At 41.4% G+C, this 21192-nt stretch overlaps 1 protein-coding gene across 1 annotated transcript in view; it reads left to right on the top strand.

Annotated features, from left to right (window-relative positions):
* The window catches only part of TAF4B (TAF4b RNA polymerase II, TATA box binding protein (TBP)-associated factor, 105kDa), a 57769-nt gene extending 36827 nt beyond the window's left edge, over nt 1-20942 (top strand). The window contains exons 14-15 of the mRNA XM_009331484.1: nt 9259-9378; nt 20775-20942. Of these exons, the coding sequence (XP_009329759.1) occupies nt 9259-9378; nt 20775-20942 (288 nt within the window). The remainder of the gene's footprint in view (nt 1-9258; nt 9379-20774) is intronic.
* Nucleotides 20943-21192: the final 250 nt, after the last annotated feature.

Raw genomic sequence — 21192 nt, 5'->3', positions numbered from 1 at the left:
GACCTGTAAAAATGTCAGTATTAAAGAGCCTGTACTGTAAATTTAAATATAAACCCTGATCTTTTGTACTTCTGTCTCTCGTCTTCAAAAGTGACTGTGCTTGTAGTATGGCTTCAGGAAGCTTAAGGCTGAGGCTGGGCAAACCTTTCAGATTGTATTTGTGCAAGATTGCTGCTTGGGGTTGAGCAGGTGAATGGTTATCATATTGATAGCATCTTTGCTTATTCCGTAGTAGTTAGCTTCATCTCTGCTCTTACCTTGTGGCACCTTGTAGCACCTATCAGTGGATAAAGGTGAGTAGCCACATCTTGAACGAGGGGAAGGAGCGTGTGGAGCAAGCACCTGATGGACAGCAGACTTGCCTGCCCCATTCCTTGCTCTTCCAGCAGCTCTGTTCGCTTACGACTGCACAAGTCTTCCCAGTCCCTTGTTCTTGCCTGCGTGATGCACTTGTACATTTTACTGTTATGATTTTGACACAGGTGTCACAAGACGGCAGCAGATGAGATACTGAGAAAATTCAATACCTTCAGTATCAACTGACTGGGAGGAAAATAGTAAACCATACGTTATTTTGTAGAGACAAAACAAACCCCATCAAAAACATTGAAAAAAGTCTGCATGATTCCAGTGAGTTCCTGGGTGCTACATAGTAATGACAGAAAAAAAAGATGATTTTTGAAAAGAAGATACTACAGAACAACTAAATTTCAATTTAATGTGTCCATCCTAACTCTCTCCCTTATTTCCTCTTACATTTTCAGATAACAAGTAACTGTAACCTGATTCTTTGTCTACTGCTCTCCCTACTGTCTCCAACCCACATTTTCAAGCTGTTGCCTTCCTTTTTTCCCCACAAAGAGTTTTGCCTCTTGTGCTGCTTCTGTATTTAGTCTTCTGGACCTAATGGTTCAAATTCTTTAAGACCACTCTTGTGGCAGGGGAAAAGGAAACTCCCTAGTTAACCATAACCTCTCAAAAAAGCAAACAAGATGCTGCGAGCAAAATAAGATCTCATTGTGATCAATTGGCTTTTTATGAGCCTTCAGTGACATCCTGAGAGCTTCTGCTTAATTATCTGATTTATATTATCTTTATTGTTCTGTAGTGCTTCTTACCTGCTTCTGCATGTTTTTTGGGGAAAAAAAACCAACAAAATTTACGCCTGTTCAATAATCATGCTACCTGCAGTGTAGCCCTACAAACAGCAAAGGGCTATCATCAGAGATTTGGTATGTTGCAAGTCTTGCAGAAAGTCAGGGATGGAAGTCCTGTAAAGTGTTAGGTTATTGAGCAAACTGAAAAGTGAACCAAATCCCTGTTTGTGTGGCATTCATTTTGGTGTTTTGAAGGAGCGTAAGAAAAGAGCAGCTGAGATACTGCGTCGGATACCCTAAAACCAGCTGACTGGAAGATGATAACAACTATCTCTATCTAGTGAAAAACAAAAGGCCCCCCCAAACTCCATTAAGCCTGTTCTGGGATTTTTCAAATAGCCTTTTCTAAGTTCCTCTGAGAGACTATAGTGGACGTGTAGCCAGCTGAAAGTATGGCCTTGGATTAGAAACTTGCTAACAGAGGAAATTCTAGGACTAAAAGTACAACAAAAAGATTATAACGGAGAGCCAGAGAGTTCTGTGCCAAGAATGAGTGTTGGGTGGACAGCATGATGAGATGGAGAAACCTGCAGGTGGAAGATGTGTCTTAAACATTCTCTAGCTTTTAGACCTCAAGAGCGAGTAATGAATATGCAGTGTTACAGCAGGTGAAAGTCGTTCGAAATATCATGCGTTTGGAAGAACTGTGATTGGTTTTAAAGTAATGGCTCGCAAGGGCTGGACACTGTCCCGTTGTGATAATGCAGGTCTGCTGACAGTCATTGAGCAGTCTTCTCACACGTGATAGCATCTGAAACAAAAGCTACAGAATATATCGCTTTGGTGTGGTATGCTGAAGCCTTCCCTCGGCCTTGCAACAAAAGGAGCCTGGACTGTGTCTGAAAACACACATAAAGAGAGCTTGATGCTGGATGCTAGACAACCAGGAGCTTCTCTGGGCCTCCCAAGTAAGGCAAGTTGATGAGACTGCACAGGGGAAAGCGTGCTCCAGGTGTTCTAGAATACACAGACATGCATCAATAATTGTTAAACAAAACAAACTCGTAAAAGGAAATACACATTCCACACTTGAGAAATTCTTAACAAGAATGGGCAAAATTAGGAGTCAAGAAGTCATTGCATCCTGGACTTTTTCTTAAATTCTGTGGGGACCTAGTTACTTATATATCAGAGAATGTCAAATATCAACTGAAGGATTTTTTTTTTCTTTCTTTCTTTTCTCTGGGTAGATTACTTCATGGCTACCTTGGAAAAAATTTCTGTTGTTCTCCAAAACATCTTATTGCACCCTCTAGTTCTGGACAGACAAGGCACCTGGTCTTGGGGGATGCAGCCACGGTAGGGGCTGTTCTGCCACTGAAGCATGTATGTGGAATGTTAACCTGAAAGAAACCTACAGTATTACATACAGCCCTATAATAAGTCAGAACTGCATATGAAACCAGTGCATGCTATTCTGCCTTTCTGCTGTTAAATATAAACTACAACAGAGGGAAAAGTCAGTGGAAACGAATTGTATGGCTAATTAAAACAGTTTGAAAGGAAGCTGTTGCAAGAAGAGGAATTGCATTATAGGCAAGAGGAGAGGATGATAAATGTTTAAATACGCAGCCCTCAAATGTCAGTTTTCCTCAGAGAATGTGCCCCGTATGAGAAGTCTGCTATTCAGCCGCATTCAACCTGTAGGGCAGAAAACTTTGTATAGGAAAGGTAGAGGCTGGAGGCAGTAATGCTCATCAAGCTTTATGACAACCAGTGTGAGAGGCTTGAGATTGAAAACAGATTTTTAAGGTTTATTTTTCATTTTCGTCACAAGTTCCTTAAAATGCTTAAAGGGAATGCGAAAAAATTGGAGTTCTTTTTTTTTCTAAAGACAATGAAGGGAGAAGTGACTGGGAGCAGTAGAAAACTTTCAAAGCACTAAATGGAGGACACAATGAAACCCAGTGAAACTTTGAAAAAGATGGTCAGAAAAAAGAATGGATAGAAAGAAGAGAGAGAAGTCAGTTCAGTGGGATAAGTGGCCCCACTTAAAAGGTACCTCAATATTTAGTTCTTTAAAAATATACAGTAAAGGGCAATAGTAAAGATCCATGCAGGTGTTAAGGTTCCTTTTTCACTGATGCAAACTAGAAGAAAGTAAATGTTGATATTTGGTCCCAGTTGCTTTGACTTACTTTGAATTTTAATATTCATTAATTTATTGTTTAATTTCTTTATTGTGGAAGCTGAAAGAATCGGGGGGTTCTGCCTCTCTTGTATGCTTATATTCCTTGCTTTTTTTTCCCCCCGCAAGTCTTATACAAATTCTTGTTCATCTACTTTAGTGCTTTTATTACTCCTGATGTACTTATTGCTGGATAGCACGCATAACCCTTAGGCATACATTAACTTGTCTTTAGCCTTGCCTGCTTTCCTTTCCTGCCAGTTCTTCTGTTACTTTAAATATTTATTTAATCTGTCCCATACTCTGTCAGCCTACGATGTCATATGTGGAGACATCCCCACTTTTTTCTTGGTATTAAACCCAGTATCTTGCACATATACTTTTTAATCTTTCCCTTACATTAATTATAACCAACTCCAGAATTGTGGTGTTTAGCTTCCCCATCTGTCTCACCAGCATTTCTTCTGAGCTTATTTACATCCATACGGCTGTATTTATTTGTTACTGCATTGCCAAAACTGTTTTTGGGGGGTTCCCCCCCCCCCGCCCCCAACATAAGTTCCTAGCACTTAAATCTGAGAAGTGGAGAAAAGAAATCTCTCCATTTATTTCCTAAATACTTTACATGTTGAAGATCCCACAGAAGTGGGCAGTGGTATGAATTTCTTGAGGTGCTGGACAAGTGCCACCTGTCTGGCTTTTCTTGAACCTCAGACCTGTTACTGCTCTGTGAGCCCTGGCTAATACAGATGCTTAATTTCTTGTCTCTACCTTTAGAGAAATCTTCCCTGGTAAAACTGTTCTTGAAGATCTAGAGAGTAAAGGTTTCACGTGCTTTGTCTTCTGTGGAAGGTTATACCAAGTGCCCTGTTCTGCTTTGGGTACTTTGTGACCAGACGTGAGGGTTTTTGTTACTCCTTTTCAAAGGTGAACGTATTTTCAGCTAGGTAGCTCTTCTGTTTCCCCCCTTCCATAATACAGCCACCTGCTGCTGTACACATCATGGATTAGCTGATGTGAATTAGTTGACTTTATTTGTAGTACAAAGTATTGTACTTTTTCCCTTCTTCAGTTGTGTTTAAGGGATTCTTCCTTGCAGTGTTCAGGGGAAATCTTGCGAGGTCTGCATAACTTGAATTATTGGAGCTCTGATAATGCTAACAACCACATACCATGTACTTTGTAACTGAAAGGGTTTAAAACCAACTTGCAGTATTGCTTTAAAAGAAAAGTCTCAGCATCTCGTAGCTGAGGTACTTCTTGTCATCTTATGCAACTTGAAATTTAATTTTTAATATTAAAATGCCACAAAAATGTCATTGGTGTAATAGTAAAAATAGATTTTGCATATTTTCTGAAATGTGGAGTATGAGGCACAAGTGAGATTTCTTTTCCTGCTCACAGAAATTCTGTTTTTCTCAGTAGAGGATTGAGTGAAGAACAGAGAGGTCAATTTTAAAACCTTTCATTTTGTGTGATTACAGCCATGCTGCAAATGCCATTTCACTGTAAGGGAGGACTTTAAAATATACCTTACTTCTTGATTTGTGCTGCAGGTCAGATTAACTAAAATGGTTATTGTGTCACCCTAGAGATTCCTGCTTGCTGCAAGACCAGACTTTAAACCCTATTTTTATTATTAAAAAGGCCAGCAGCAACAAAGACTATTTTACAAGTTCTGAGACGTTTTCATAGCAATTTGGTCTTTATACACAGGTTTTTAGAACTCTTTGTACTGCGATTCTTAGCGTATGTAAAAAACGGAAAGGGGGTAAAAAGAGTATGAACATTCATTTGCCTCTTGCCTGGAGACTGTCCCCTCTCAATATGCCCTTCTTGAGGAATGAATTTTGAACAGAACATGTGTTGGACTCCTGTGTTGTGGTGGAACAGCAGCATCTTTCAGCAGATGAAGTAGATCAGGTTGAGGGGAAACCTGCTAGTTTGTGGGTCCAATGTATGGCGCAGGTTCCCCCTGCTTCTCTTGAATTGCTGTTACACACTTCTATCTTCAAGGGAAAAAATAATCTGTTTTCAAGATACAAACCTGGGTGTGACAGTTCCTATTTGTATCCTATTTTAGTCAGAGACAGCAGTCTTAGTAAAACTGGCCCCTAGAAGGGAAACAATACTAGATGCAGATTCTCTTTGTTATATTTTAATAAAGTGTATATACTACTTTTACTGACTTTCACTTGCTGCAGTGATGTTTCTGCCCTAGCTTATGTGCTAGAAAACTGTCTGTTAAAGAAAGATTTGACTCAACATAGTTGCCTCTTGCTCTTTCCTAATCTTGTTTAGGAAAATTTGGCAGTAGTTAGCCAGCCAGTATCCTCGGGTATCCCTTGATGTTATCTGCCTGTCTTCTCCTTATCCTGTGCTTTTAACTGCTCATACAATGTTTGGACATCTAATCTCACACTTTTTAATGGAACAAAACTTGATGAAAAGATGGTTTTGCTGGCTTCAGCAGGGTAATTTGGATGCCTGCCCATATCACTTAATGGGGATCTGTTAAGTCCATTATGGAGATTGAGAGTTTAAATTCATTTGTCTTAATTATGTTCTCAGAAAAATCCCCAAGACGTCTAGAATGCAACAGGACTATGATTTCTTTTTTTCTTTTGCTCCGAAACCCTGGTGAGATTCTGCCTGATTTGAAAAATCCTTTGACTGGTTACCAGGTGGAAAATGTATTGGGGAGAGTAGATGACAGTAACAACATGCGTTTCCAGCATTGTCTTGGGAACTGCGTGGTCAGAGATGCATCAATTCTGTTTCTAGAAAGCGCATCTTTTTCACACTGTCCACCAAGTGTCATCCCGTCCTTTGTATCAGTGGGTTTTCTGCCAGCCCTGCCCTCCAGCAGTGCTCGCTCTTGCAGGGCCTCTGTGTCGACAGCACGCTTTGTCAGCTTGAATTGCGTGGGGTAAATGGTGACGGTGCCCAGGCGCTACCCAGTCCTCAGCCAGAGCAGCGTTCTGGTACTGCACCAAGAGGCGCTCAACCCACCCGCTCCCTTCCACCCCGTGCTGATGCCAACCCAAAGCCCCCTCGGGGGTCTTATTTCAGTGCTGCTTCAAGCCAGTGACCAAATGTTCAGCAGCCACCTGTTTTTGACATGTCTAACTGCACTGAAGCTGGTTTTGCAGGGCTGAGGGAGAGGGGGGATATGTTTCCTAATGACTCCCAGGGATGGAAGCACAAGGCTAGGCTAATAAGGGCTTTTATTTGGGGTTTTTGTGTTTTAAGTTTAATGGTTTTGAAAGTCCTTTTCATTTTAAGTGTAATGATTCTTAAAAGTAAAGCAAATCATCTTTCCCCTTCTGGTTTTCTTTGCCACTGGAGCCTTTTGGAATTTAATCTGCCCCCAGAGGGATGCCATGTGCATGGCATGTTGTAATGCCTCTTCTCATGGCAAGAAGACTGTGGTGCACATGCGACCACCCTGATGACTGACCTACATTGCTAGCAGGAAGGTGTGCTTCTACAGGCATGCTCCGTAGCTGCCTGTAAGTGGGGGTGGCACCAGGTGTTGGAGGCCTGGGCAGCTGGGGCTGGAAGTAAGCACGTACCTCTGCCAGAGAATCTCAGCGGTTTATTGCTCCCGATTAATCCAGGGAGTGATGAAGAGGTGTCACATAAAAATAGTTTCTAAGCTTCAGTGTTTCACAGAGTTCACGAAGTTTCAAGTTACTTTTTCAGACTTAGTCTTAATTCCCCCCCCATTCCTGATTGCTTGCAATGTGTTCCTGAATATAAATATACATATTTAAGACTGAGATTAAAGGGAAGTTTATCTTAAACATCATATGGAAGTAGGCCAGCTGGAGGTAACGTCAGACAATTGCAGAACTGTAATTTTCAAGTTTAAGGGACATAAAGCCTTACAGTCTCTAAAATATTCTTGAAAGCAATACTATATACTTTGAAAAAGACAAACAAAAAAAACCTGTTCAGAACTGAAGTAATTCTGATAAGTAATGGCTACAAATGTTTACACTGCACACAAAAGCAGGAATAGAGTGTGTGTGGTAAGTGAATGATGGTATCTGGCGTTGAGAAAGTACTACTACATTTCTGTAAGGAAAAGCCTACATAGTGTGATCAAAGCTGACTTGCAAATGGTGGTGTTTTTGTAACTGAATCATTTGTCTCCTCTTCAAAAAAAAACCCAATCAAACAAAAAAACCCAAAAACACACAAACCCCACACCAAACAAACCCAACTACTCTCAACATATGTATGTCAAAGTCTTGCGTTCCCTGATTTCTGATGAAAAATCTTAAGCATGTGTATAGTTTGAATCTTACAGGGCAGGATGCGCTTTTAGGAATCTTGCACTGAAATACTGTTTTTCTTTAAATAGCCTAGCTGGCTGCAATACTTGATGTGAAGCTGCCAGCATCACTAAAGTAAGGACGAGTCTACTGATCTGAAGTAAAATAACAGACTTGCCAAAAACAAAACAAAAAAAGACAACCCACAAACTAAAAAACCAAACCCCCAAAACCAACCCAAACAAAAAACCAAACTCTCAACAACAAAAAAATTTTTTTCCCCCCCCCCCCCCTGCCCATGGTATTTTTTTTAAATTGTGGATTCTTATTTAAGTAGTAGCAAGTGAGGGAGTAATGCTGTGTAGGTGCTACAAGCTCAGTTGTTAACCAGCTGAATTTCTCTTCTCCAAGTGGGATCTCTGAGAGCTGAAAAGCAAGCAAAAACATAGTGTATCGCAAGCTTAGTAAGCAAAATATCTGTACTGACTGAATGAGGAATTCCAATTATTTTTTTTTAACGATTTGTGGGGTTGACGGAAGGGAGGAGAGTTGGATGCTTTACTACCATGATATGGCTGTACTTTCTTTAAAGACATGGACATGCGTGAATGTAGAGAATTCCCATCCAAACAGATTCTGTTAAGTCCTGGGAGTGGGGAGAGGATGGGCTAAGGAGCTGTTCTAGTTGCATGTGGGATCATTTAAGGATTATCATCAAACCTAGAGGTTTGTGACAAACTCAACCTGAGTAAATGGAAAAGCTTCCTTCTCTACAGAGAGAGTGAGCACTCTGTAGAGCAACCAAGTTGGACAGCTGGCGGATCTGAAAGCAGTGTGGTTGCATTAGCAAGGTGGCCAATCCAGGCTAGTAAGTCTATTAGCAGACTTGCCTGGGTTGAGCTCCAAAGCAGCTGGCATCTATAGTTATCGATTAGAATGAAGTAGTATGTACCTTGAAATGCAGAGATAAAACTTTTTTTTTTTTTTAAATCCTCTTGGCTATGGTTTTCTCTCCCATCCCGAGTTTATCTAACCCAGGTAGGGGTCGTTTCTAAGGATTTCTTTGTGTTGAACGGTTTTTGGAGGTGAGTGAAAATAAATATATGTAGTGTATCTCTGACTTGCTTCAGGTATGCCTGAAGATTCAAATACGTACTGGGAAAAGAAAGAATATTAGTGAACTTGACAGCATCCTGTTATGTTGGGTAATAAGATGTTTCAGAATGGCAATATTGGGTACTGGGTTCAGGTAATACAGCGTGAAGAAATGGAGTGTCTTGCTTGTGCAGTCATGAATTGAGATTTTGAATTAAGAATATGCCACAGAACTCAGCAGCTTCAACTTTTAATACTAATCCAGCTTCATAAACCAGTTCTGATCAATATTTTCTGTTAATCAGCAATGGCAAAGTTTATGAGCTGAGGAGCCAGCAGCAAGGCTCCTGTTAAGGCTGCGATGATACCACAATGCGGTCTCCATAAAAAGTGTACTTACACAGTGCTATCAATTCAAGGCTCTAAGCGTGACTGAGTATCGGAATCTGTCAAAAGTGTCCAGAAAGACAGGAAAAAATGCTGTGAAATACATTCTTTCAGTAGGGACTACAGAGCTGTCTGAAGCTGCCATAAAGAGAACAAGACCTTTAGGATATTGTATATCGTAATTAATGTAGGTGTTTTCTTTTTAAATTAGATGCAACAATTGGAGTTAGCACAAATGCAACAAAGAGAAGCCAACCTCACAGCTTTGGCAGCCATTGGACCGAGGAAGAAAAGACCGTTGGATTCTCCAAACGTTGGATCTGGGCTGGAGGTATGGAGATGACTTGCATGTTGTTGTAAGTTCATACTGAACCATTTTTATCCTTCCCTGTAGGAAGAAGTGAGAATTCTCTTGCACGAAATGGCTGGTTCCGTGATGTAAGAAAACTAGTCTTTGTGTTAGATACTTGAAAGGATTGTTTCTGGTAAATTTGATGGGGATGTTTAATTGTGCGTTATAGGAAGAACTGTGGATAAGAGCACTGTGTGTAAAGGCCTGAATGAAATGATGGCTCAGAGAAACTTCTATCTGCAGTGGAAGGTAACGAAGCTGTGGTGGTCTTACACAGCAGCTAGTTGTCGTGGCCCCTCAGTTGAACTCATGATGGCTGATTTGGATGGCTTTTGAAATGGCTCTTGCTTTGACATTTTGGCTGTGGACTTTTTTCCATGCACAATGCATAAGGACTCTTTTCAAATATACTGTGAGTTCGCCTTGGCTAGATCCCCCAAAAAAGCAGTAAATAAAGCTAGACCATTCAGTTCCTATACTGAGCCAGATCACCTTTTCTGGCTCATGCTGTGTTTTAAAAGTGCCTTGAAGGTGCTTTCAACAAATCTTGGTCTGAACAAATCTCTTAATGTTGTGCTGGAGATTAACTGTTTCTGGGACCTGGGAAGCTTATGGGGCTGCGGAAGTTCTTTTCAAGGAGACTGACAGCCTACTTCTGTTAGAGATTATCATCTTCGCTGGAGACGGGAGAAGTGTGTTGTGGGCTGTCATTCAAGTGTTGTTGCCAGTTTTGCCGCTCTTTCTCATGAAGCCTCCGTGTTGCTCAAGTGATCGGCTGGTTGGCTTGTGACCCAAGCACAGTGAACAGAAGCCTGGAAAGTAACTCTTGCGTGGAAGAAGTGGTGATAAAGTTGTCCTTTCTGATAAACCTTAAGTCTTCATTCTTGTGGCCTAGGAAGCTTAAATAGATGCTAGGATTGAAAATACTCCAGTGTTTTTGCATACTGGAGTCTGGAAGGACCTTGTATAAAGCTCAATTATTTGCAATGTAACTGAGACAGTGGTGGCGTTTGTACTGTCCGTTTTCCCCTCAGCCTGGACTGTGACAAGAGACCTCCCTAGGGAGGTGAGGTAGACTTGTTTCTCTGACTTTTATTCCACCCCCTTCCCCCCCCCCCCCCCCCCCCCCCCACATGGAGACACAATTAGCTCCTTGAATGCTCCCTGTTTACTGCAAGTGAAGTGAAAGAATCCATATCTAAACAAGCTGCAGAAAGCAGCGTTCCCAGCTTTTGAGCAGCTATTCTTCACTTCTTTGAAGTTTTTAATGCACTTTGACATGAAGCTGAAAGTATAGTTACTTTTTTTATAATACCACTGGAAAAACTTGAAAAAATGAGTCTAGCACGAGAACAGTTTTCCCCATCCTTTTCTCCTCTTCCTGCAAGCTTCTATCAAGTAACTGTTCCTGTTTTTCATAGTGGCTTTCTGTAATTATTGCCGGATTTGTTTCTGAATATTTAACAAGTCTGCCTGTTAGGTACTTTTCAGTTATTTCTTGTTGTCTGCGGTGTGGTGTGTCTGCTTTATTAAAAGCTTCATGAGATTGTGCCAAAGTGAGACAGATAACAGCGTTGCTATTGAAAGGTGGTGATCCATTACTTACATTGCTAGTTTAAAAGAACGTGGACATAACGTGCCTGAAACTGACCATAAGCCTTGATAGCGTTTCACTGTCACAAATTTACCTGCTGTATTTTAAGATGTTTCTCATATAGGTTGCCTTACTAGGCTGAGTTGTAAGGGCAGTAGGTGAAAGTAATTCTGCCAGTGAAATTACTTTTGTTTCTTGCATGCAGTCTTGCATTCCAGTGCCTAGTACTTAGGCTTTATGATACCAGGAAGCAATTCTCTGCAGACCTCTGTTCTTTTTTGTGAAATTATGCAGGATAACAAACTTGAGAAAGATGTTTAGACTTAGACGTTTAAGTATCCCAATATATCTGAGCAGGATTTATAAAAGGCTTAAGACTTCTCATGTAGAATAAAGAATGATTTTGACAAACACTCTCTAGTTCAAGAAGCAGAACATTTGTAATACATTCATGATAACATGGCAAAACATCCTGAGCAGTAAACAACATTCCATTCTTCACAGATGAAAGGAGGTCTTTGAAACTGAAAGCAAGTACAATATAGCCTTAGGCTGATACACATTTGGGCATCTTTAAAATCATCTTTTTGGGCAACCTGTCTGAGAATAATTTAAACAGGCAGGATGTACTTTCTCATTTCAAATTGCAAATACAGACAGCTTTACTCTCAAGTAATCTTAAATGTCAGAACTTCCTGACTATGCAATGGCAAGGAGTAAATCTGTGTGTAATACTCCTGTGATCTTTTTTTTTTTTAAAGCCTAATACCTTGGTAGACAGGTATGATGGAAGAAGTTATTTCTGAATATGAATGATCCTTTGACAGTATTTAATGAAATCACTGATGCTAACTGCATTAAGTTTCTTAACTAAGACTTCAACTTTCCTTCGATAATGTTCTTTGTACAATGTTTGTATCTCTTATATCCGTGTTAGAGCAAAGTTGACTCTCTTCAGCTCCTTTTTATCGTTACCTACTGCAATAATTAAAGGAAGGGAATTGTTTCAAGCCATTATTGATGTAAACTGAAGCCCTAAAGTATTTGGGGAGACAGGGAAGAAATAATCAGTTACAGTATGTATTAAAAAAGTGAAACTCTGTAAGCAAATTTGTTACATATTTGCCTTTCTTTATTCAGTACCAAAATGTAATGGGTACTGGAAGAGTGCAGCTCAGCAGACTGAGTTGGTATGGATCTGCTACCTTCTGTTGCAGTAACAGTAAGTGTGAAGGGCTAAGAGCAGCATTTTGTTAGCATACCATGTTTCCTTTCTCTACAAATGAGCATCTGTGTTTAACTGGGATGGTTCTTCAGCCCTAGGTATCAGTTTCTCCACACTCTGCCATGTGGCTTTGCCCCTCTTCTGGAAAGTCTTTTTCCTGGGATAGCTGAATGCCTGATTCCTGTACATTCATCCTATCTTGTTCTCTGAAATTCTGCTGTCTTTACTTGGTCTTTGAAGGAGACCTATTATGGATTATTTTAATCTTGGAAATAGATGGTGGTGACATGAGCATGTGCTTTACAGCTAGAAGCCTGCATACCAGCAGCCACATCACCTCATAGTGTGGTGGGTAACAAAGAAAGAAAGAGGTTCTTGCCCAGAGGAGTGTCTGTCAACTAATTTGGACCTAAAAGCAATATAAAAAAAGGGTAAACTATATCTTGCCATGATTATTGCTTATGTATTGCTAAACTCAAAATAGCAGTAGGGGCAACTACGTGATGATCTTGGAATGAAAAAATAAGGCTAATGCTCTAGGCCTAATTAAAAAAAAAAAAGAAAAAAGCATCAGTGTAATGGGAATTCTTTTCCCCTTCTCATTGGAAACACTCATTTGGGTAGTTTTGCATGTTCTCTTCACTGCAACTTAACATTTGAATGGTATTGTTCAGAAAGAGTAATTTGAGACAGCCCTGGTAAGAAAATCCCTCTATTGTGAAAATGTGTTAATTGGTGCTACTTGTATTCCAGAGGTGGTAATATCTTCATCTCTCTCATTCTGGTCCCTTTGGATGCTTTTGGATACAATGAGGGGGAGAGGCCTTTGGATTTGATTCATACATGTTTTCGGGTTTGTGTATTTGTTACCCACCTCTTCTCCCCCAGTTTGGGGGCATGTGGTGAACCGTAATGAATTAAAGGGTGGGAAGAATTGAAAAATGACTTGAGAAGGGAGAACACTTCTAAAACAAATCAGAAAAAAGTAAACTTGAAGCCACAGACTTATTTTCCCAATTCTGTGTTCTGTTTCATAGTTTTATGGGGCATATTACCAACCAATAAATGTTTTCAATGCTGAGAAATAGTCAAGGCTTATTTTCGATTAAGTTTTACTGCTTTTCTGATGACAAAGCTGTTTTGGAACAAACAGCTTTGTCTCATTCTCACTGTAACCGGAGTCTTAGAAATTTGAAAACCCTTGGAGATATTTAAAGCTTTTTTTCCTGTGAGGAAACAGGCTGCAGTTCTGAGTCCTTAAGCTTTCTTTCCTTCTATCCAAAGGTGTCTTGGGTCCAAGGTTGTCTTTGGCCTTGAACTGAGAGCAATATAGTTGCGCAGTATCACACAGCAGGGAGGGAAAAAAGTCTACATATGTTTTTGAAAGTAGAGTTAGGAGGCTGGCTGTTATTCTTATGGTCAGCTTCTGAAGACTGTGGTTGGACCATTCTTGTACTTTATACAGGAATACTTAGTTGGATGCCTGCACTTCTGTGTAATGTTTTGGGGGAGACTGCTTGCTTCTCATCCATTTCCTGGCTCAGTGATAACACATGAACTACTTGGAAGTGATGCAGTCTGTCTTGCCCCGAAGTGCCGTTGATGGTGTGTCCTTCACTTGCCTCCTTCCAGGTTGGTCACGTTGACTGACGCGGGTAAATCTTGTGTCTTTTTTTTTTTTTTTCTTTTTGCCTGATCCAATGGCAGAGGACACTTCCTCCTTTCAGACACTGCTTGTGGCTGTCCTGTCTACCGCCAAGACTGGCTGCTCTGTTAGTAAGTGTGGGTCTTGCCTTGCCACCCGTAGTCTAGCTCTGCTGTGGAAACTTAGGCTACTGCAGGTAGCTGCTACAAGAAGTAAATGATACAGCTGATATCCTGGGGTCAGTGCAGAGCCATTCCAAGTACTTTCTTTCTGTCAAACTCCTAGCTCTGGCCAACGTACATACAATAATGTGATACTTCCAGGGTGATGCACACCTTCTAATACAGCAGTCCACAAATAAGCTTGTATTCTCCTTCTAGGAAGAAGTTTGGCAAGAAGAAATAGGAGAAATGTGTTGTTTTCTACACTGGTCATTGTTCCATTTTTAATATTGATTGTGGGTGGAGAAAACAAGCTTGTCGCCTTCTCTGCTAGAGCTAGGTCTCTGCCACATCTGATCATTATTAGCAGAACTTAAACTTGCCCTTCTTGCTTTACAGGTTAGGATGCCGGTATGCATGTTGATCGAACATATTCTGTATACGGTGCTTGTTTAAGCTTTGGAAATGCTCTTTAGGCTGACCTAGGAAGAACTAAGCCTTTAAGCAACAAGTCCTTTTCTGCAGAATGAAAGAAAACCCCAACTCTTCCAAATGATTGGGGAAGAGAAATGTTTTCCTTTTTCCACTGTGTGACAATCAAACCGCTTTCGGTTTTTTGGCATTTGCGGGAGGGATGTGTGGTAGTTAAGGGGTATGTGGCTTTACACTCTTATAAGCGGTAGCTGTAGAAGTTACTGCTGCCTTTTTGGCCATAAGCTCTTCTGATGAGAGGACACGCTAGCATAATTCATCAACTTCAGTTTTGGTGTTAAGGATGTGACCATGTCTAAATGTGAATTAAATGCAGAAGTTGGCTCTGTAGCGAATGACGGTAGGTTTGCTGCTCCCTGTATATCCATGGGGTGCAGAGAGGCTGCTGGCTGGTGCTTGGCATTGCTACATGATAGTCTGCTGAAGTACTTTTTTAAAAGCTGCGGAAAATGAATTTAAAAGCAATCATTTTAAATTGGACCTAGACTACCTGCATGTAAGTAGGTGTTCAGAGCCAGGCTACAAAATCTATTTCTACACTTGAGGGGTTTCCCTCTCTTTCTCTGTGTCTCTTTCTGTCTCTACCACCTATTCCCCCGGCCCATAGGTCTAAAGTGATACAGGAGGGGTTTTCTTTTTTCTACTTTGCATATGCTTAACATATGCAGACTCTTGATTTCAGTTTCTGGTTCTTATTCAAGCTATCGGATACTTGAAGAGTCTACAGCATGGTCGTACCTTTGGGGAAGAGGGGAGCTAAAAGTGTTACTGCGGTTATAAAATACGGCTTCAGAATCTTACTTATCTGCTGCAAGACCTAAGCACAGCCTTGTCAGCTAGAAAGTTTCAATTTCAGCGCTGAATTTCCTGGCTGCTGTCAGTCTAGGCCATACGCTTGATGTGAATTTTTTTCCCATGTAAATAGGCAAAAAGATTCTCGACTGCCACTCACACACTTCAGAAATACAGTTCATTGGCCCATATCGTGCCTTCTCTGTGCTAGAGATGAACTTAATTCCTCTTATGTGTGAAAGATATCTGCAATTTAAATGACTAATTGCATTGTAGCTTTAGGCTGAACATATTGGTAATGCGCAAATGTTGATGACATGTGAAGGGTCAAGAGATTTATAATTTAGTTGACAATACATTGCTTAAAATGATGTGGCAAAGAGCCAGAAAATTTCAGCTTAATAATTGTCTATTAACTAACATGACATATTTGTGTAGTATTCATTACCTCCAGGTACAGATTAAGCATCTGATGTAGCCATACGAAGTGACATGCGTACGTGAAACTTGGGCATAATAATGAATAAACTGACATTACATTTGCAGTAATTTGTTTCAATATGTAAAACATGTTGTTGCCTACATTTGAAAGGATTTGTAGGAACGTTGCAATGAAATCTGAGGAAAAATGCATAGTTGAATAGTGTTCTCTGTTATATAGATCTGACAGCTTTGTGAGACTTCTTTGTAGACTACAGATAACATCATAAATATACATGTTTGTTTTCAGCTGCACGAGAACCAGCCTGAAAACAGAGATCTAAGCCTTTCAGACATTGGGTTGATCTACCCTAATGGTCCACCAAAAAAACCACCACCCAATGCCACCAACTTTATTTAAAAAAAAAAAAAAAATCATATAAATATTGAGTAATGTAGTATTTTAGTATTGTGAATGTGGGAGTACCTCTAGCAGACTGAGGCTTGTTAGAATAGGCAGCATCAGTAGGCTGGCTTGTCACCAAAGTAATACCAACTTCTTTCCACTTTATTTTCTCTGGCCTAAATTATGCACTTATTTGTACAAGCAAAACTTCCACAATTCTGACAGGGTCTCTTCCTTCCTCCTTGCTGCTGGGAGAGACCCAGGAAAGTGTTGGAGCACTCCACAGTGCACTAATGGCTTTTTAACCCTTTTTTCCTCCTGTGAGACAGGAACGTGTTTTGTGTTTTACAGCTGGGAAACTAATGTACAGGGTACACTAGGTATCACAGACCTTAGTGTGACCACAGGTGACAGAGCTGGGGGTTGAATCTGGGTGCTTTTGCTCCGATTTGCTAGATGCTTTTACCATCTTCCAACGATGTCTTCACTGCACACAGCTGTAATTATTCAGTGTTTGGAGATGTCATTGAAAACTGTCTCATGACTTTGCTTCCTTCTGGTGGTGGTATTTTTATAATGCGCAGCAGAGCTGCAATGACAGTTTGCTCTCTTGGGATCTTGTCTCCGAGTCTGGGATGAGCTTATGCCACACCAAAAATTGAAATGAGAACTCTTGGCTTGACTTTTTAACATACGACTGAACGCTTTGCTCCCTTAAAGTGCCCCCCTCTTACGAGTTTAAAATTTTGGATGCGATTGGTGTGAAGCCATTGAATGTGAGAAGGGAGAGCGTACTCTGCCAGGAACAGCTCACTGAGCCTGACCTGGACTGGGTGGGAAGGAAGGTGTCTGCTGACCCCTCTGAGCTTTGTATCAGGGCCTGTAGACTAGCTCTGAGCAACTTTGATATCCTTGTCAGTACCTGTGATCCAGACTTGTAGATCACATGGTCCAGATACCTTGGAGACTAGGAATAAGGTGGTGATGGTAGCTCCAGTAAAGGAAGAGCCTTGTCCTGAGCTGTGGCTCTGTATCACTTCACTCTTGCCTTTTCAGAGTTGGTATTTAATTCTCGGTCCAGCCACTGGAGAGAGCTCTAGAGATCTTAAAACAGGTTTCAGGAGCAACCTCTCAACAAAACTAGCTGCACAGCAGGTGTGGGACTACAGCAGGAGCTCCACAATGTCTTCTGCTGCCAAGATCAGGGAGAGTAACTGATCTCTGTCAGCCTATAAAAGGCTCTGAGGATCAAGAAAGGGTGACAGCGTGTTGCTTTACTAAAGTTGCTGATTTGACTTGACTCTGAGGATAAGCCAAAAGCAGGACTGCGGCTGTTGTGGCCTCCTGGGACTGGTTTTAAGCCAGCTGGTGGTCTCGGTACTGTGAAGGGTGATTTCCAGTGGTGCAGAGCCACATTGCCGCAGTACCTTGCCTGGCTTACGAACAGGGTCTGTCAGCTGTTGATACCCAGGTGGTTGATACCCAGGTTGACTGGCAGTATTTATGCTGGTAGTTACCCATCCCGGGCTGCATGAGTCTGCGTTGTTTCTTTTTCGGAAGGAAAGCAGGGTGCTGGGGGTTCAGTGAAAGGCAGGAACTTCAGGATATGGCTGGCGTCTTCCAGCCTCCCCTGTGGAGAAGAGGAGTGTTCCCAATTTAGCAAAAAAAAAAGCTAGTTAAGGCACTAATAATTAGATGTTGCAGAAGGGGGGTGCAGGTTGGTTGCAGTACCCTTTGCTAGAATTGGTTCTACAGGGATGCATTTTATATTCACTTATCTTTGTACTTTTTTGTGGCCCGGTTGAAAAGCAGCACTTTTCACTTCCCCTCAGAATAGGCTCCCAAAGCTGTCTTAGGGTAAGCTGAAGACTTTTGCAGTGAAGAATGCCCCAAGATAGCAAGATGCAAGCGATTGCTGCCCAACTGAGAGGAACGCAATGGAGATGTCTGGGAGCAAGGAGTGGGCTGGTGTTGTTCTAACCAGGTTATTAAGGTCTCAAAAGCAGTGTGGGGGAGCTTCTGTGCAGGAAGGGGTATATGAGATGTAAAGGAGAGGACTGCTGACTGTTGCCTAGGGCCAGACAAGATCGACCTCCTGCCCAAGAGGAACTTGTTCGAGAGGAGGAGGCTCTGAGAACTCAGCAGCAGAGGACCCTCCCCTAAAGCGTTCCTTGTGTCAGCTGGAGAGCTCAAGAGTTGGGCACTTCTTAAATAAGGTCTTGGACATTAACAGAGGCATCTGTGATGGTTCATTTTGATGCACAGATGGCATCTTAACTTCAAGTGTTTTCACTTTTGGTTCTCTAAATGTTTTATTACAGAAGGACAGGCAGTACATCACCCTCCACTGCTTGGTCCAAAGTCCAAAACAAAACCATGAAAGACCAGTGTTTCGATGCAGCTGTAGGGGACAGTAGCTAAAAGGAGTTAGTGCTCACCCTCGTATAAACTTAGTTCAGAGTGAGTTCCCCAACACAGTCCCAGTCTGGACTGGAATGACCTAGGTTGTCTGTTGGCTTCTTTAGTTTTAAACCACTAAGCACTTTGAGAGAAGGACCTTTTCTTTTAACTTGGATGTGGTAGCAGCTGTTGGTTTAGATATGTTCAGTAACTAGTCAAAGAGCCCCTGGCCCCTGAAATGCTGTACTCGGTAGCTCTGATAAGCCGGTGTGATGCTACGTGAAACTTAGAAGTATGAACTGGCTGTCTTGGCAAACTGGAGTCCAGGATAAGCTTTGGCTTTGGATGTGATATTACAGCATAACATCACTTTACGTCTCTGCACTGGGCATGATGGGTAAGAATTTAAGAATAAACAAATCCATAACTCTGTCTCAAACGCAGGCAGTTTGTCGCTTCTGCCCTATTGTAGCATCTTGCAGCTCCAACAGCTCCCAAAGCAGGCTCGGGGATTTGTGCTGTCCGCCTCGTTTTTGTAAGGGAGTGAACAGGATTGAGGTGGCTTTGTTTGGTGTCTCTTTAAAGGTAAGACTTCTAGTCTAATGACTATTTAGAGAGAAAATACTTTCACCCCCATAAAGTTCTTTGAATTATAAAGGACATTGCTGCTGGGTTACTGAAAACCCTTGGGGTTTGTTTCATTTATAACATTGCCTCAGGCCTTCTGCTGCATCCTGTTGGATTGACCTCCTTTTCAACCCGTGCTGGCAGCTGCATTGCAGAGCTATCTTTTTCCCTGGATCCTTCAGGGTTGTCATATGACAAACTTGAACTGTGACCCTTTTGAGTCTTACCAGGACAGCAGTGCCCTCTCTGTGCGATGTGGCCAGCAGTCTTCCACACACACACATTTGTTCCAAGCCATTTAACAAACTGAAAGTTTCAAATGATGGCATTTCATAGTGTTTAATAGTATTGACTGTAAAGCAAATGAAATGGTGCTGAATACCCTGCATGCTGCTAGTAAGAAATACAGCTTCCATTTCTGCAATATGCCCTGGGTTTTCTGTGGTTAGTGCGTGTTCTCTGGTGAATCTGTCTATTTTTTTAATAAATTTCAATGCTTCCCCCCAACAACAGTAGCGTTCACTACTATAGATAGTCCAGCACTGGTATTTGTTTCTAATATATAGGTTTTTTAACCAGATTTCTCTAAGCAAAGTGGGCAAAGTCATTTTGCTGAAGTCTTGCAGAGAGTGTTAGGGTAAGAATTGATATAGTTAACACGGCATCCAGGCAACACCATCTCCAAGTGGTGTTGATGCTGGCAGGCATTGCCTTGCTGAAGTTACAGAGACTGAGCGCTCGTATTTGTACAAATTGCATTCATTACCAAGAACCCTCCAGTAGTGATAAGAGACTGGCTGTGTAGCATAGATTGGCTCCAAGATAAGTAGCCAGTCTATTGTGCAGCTCATGGTAATCTTCCTCCTCCCCACCCCTAATAATAAATCTTGGGGCATTTTGGAATGCGTGGGGGTTGCTCATTCCAGTAGCCTGAATGTATAACTATTAAACATCATCATCTCCTACCAATTGTGCTTTCATAACCAAGCGAGGCAGCCAACTGAGATGGATAGGCTTGGGTACGGTGTTCTGAACACGCGGATGCTTCCACTGTGTGTGTGTGTGTTTGCTCCCTTAAAGGACAATTCACAGGTGATGGCCGGGGTAAGAGTTTCTCCTGGCCGTGTTTCAAGGTTAGAGCCCACTTGCAGTGATGGTTTTCTTCAAGAAGAGATGTGAACATCTGGAGCTTAGGTGTTTGCAAGTGGGAGTAAGAGCCTTGCACGACCTGGGGCTCTGCATAGGAACCATGGCAGTACCTTCTTCGTAGTCAGCTTGTCCTTTCTCAGTGCCAGTGTTTACATAGTATGACCTCAGTGAAACGGTGGTCACTTAGCTTACCGTAATAATATAGTTTTTTAAAAAGATAGAATTTTTTTACTAAGAGTTTTTTCATTGCTTTGACTGAAACAAACTATTAACTGGCAAGTGCTTGCTTTGTCTTCTAATGTATCTAATGTGCAAGGACTCCTGGATTGCTGGTTTTCAACATGTAAATCTGAACATCAGCAGGCTAGTTTTATGCAAGTAGGCAGTATGATCCAGCCAGTTTAGTTAAAAACTTGTATTTACATGGAATTCTAATTTTTTTTCTCTCTCCCTCTCCCATTTAGGATTTGAAAGGCAATGGAATCGCTCCTGGATCATCAGGTTTTAGCCTTACGAAACAGCTGCTCTGTCCAAGAATAACCCGCGTCTGTCTCAGGGACTTGATATTCTGCATGGAACAAGAGCGGGAGATGAAGCATTCTCTAACCTTGTACCGTGCTCTTCTGAAGTGATTTGAATTTTACATTTCAACTTGCTGTCTACTGCCAAAGAAAACACTGAAGCATTGTTGCACTGTCTTGAAATTCCAATTTCTGGAAAATGATCCGTTGTAAGGATAACTCTTGTTTACAGATAAACATTTTTATTAAATACCTAACTTAGCACCTGTAGGGTTTTTAATAATATTTGGCTTAAACCAGTCTGTAAACCAGTGAAAACACTGAGCTGCACACACAGGCACCTGAATACCTGCTTGCATTT

This window comes from Pygoscelis adeliae, unplaced genomic scaffold (genome assembly GCF_000699105.1).
Source record: "Pygoscelis adeliae isolate BGI_AS28 unplaced genomic scaffold, ASM69910v1 Scaffold108, whole genome shotgun sequence".
Classification (NCBI taxonomy): Eukaryota; Metazoa; Chordata; class Aves; order Sphenisciformes; family Spheniscidae; genus Pygoscelis; species Pygoscelis adeliae.
This window is presented reverse-complemented; position numbering and strand designations above follow the sequence as displayed.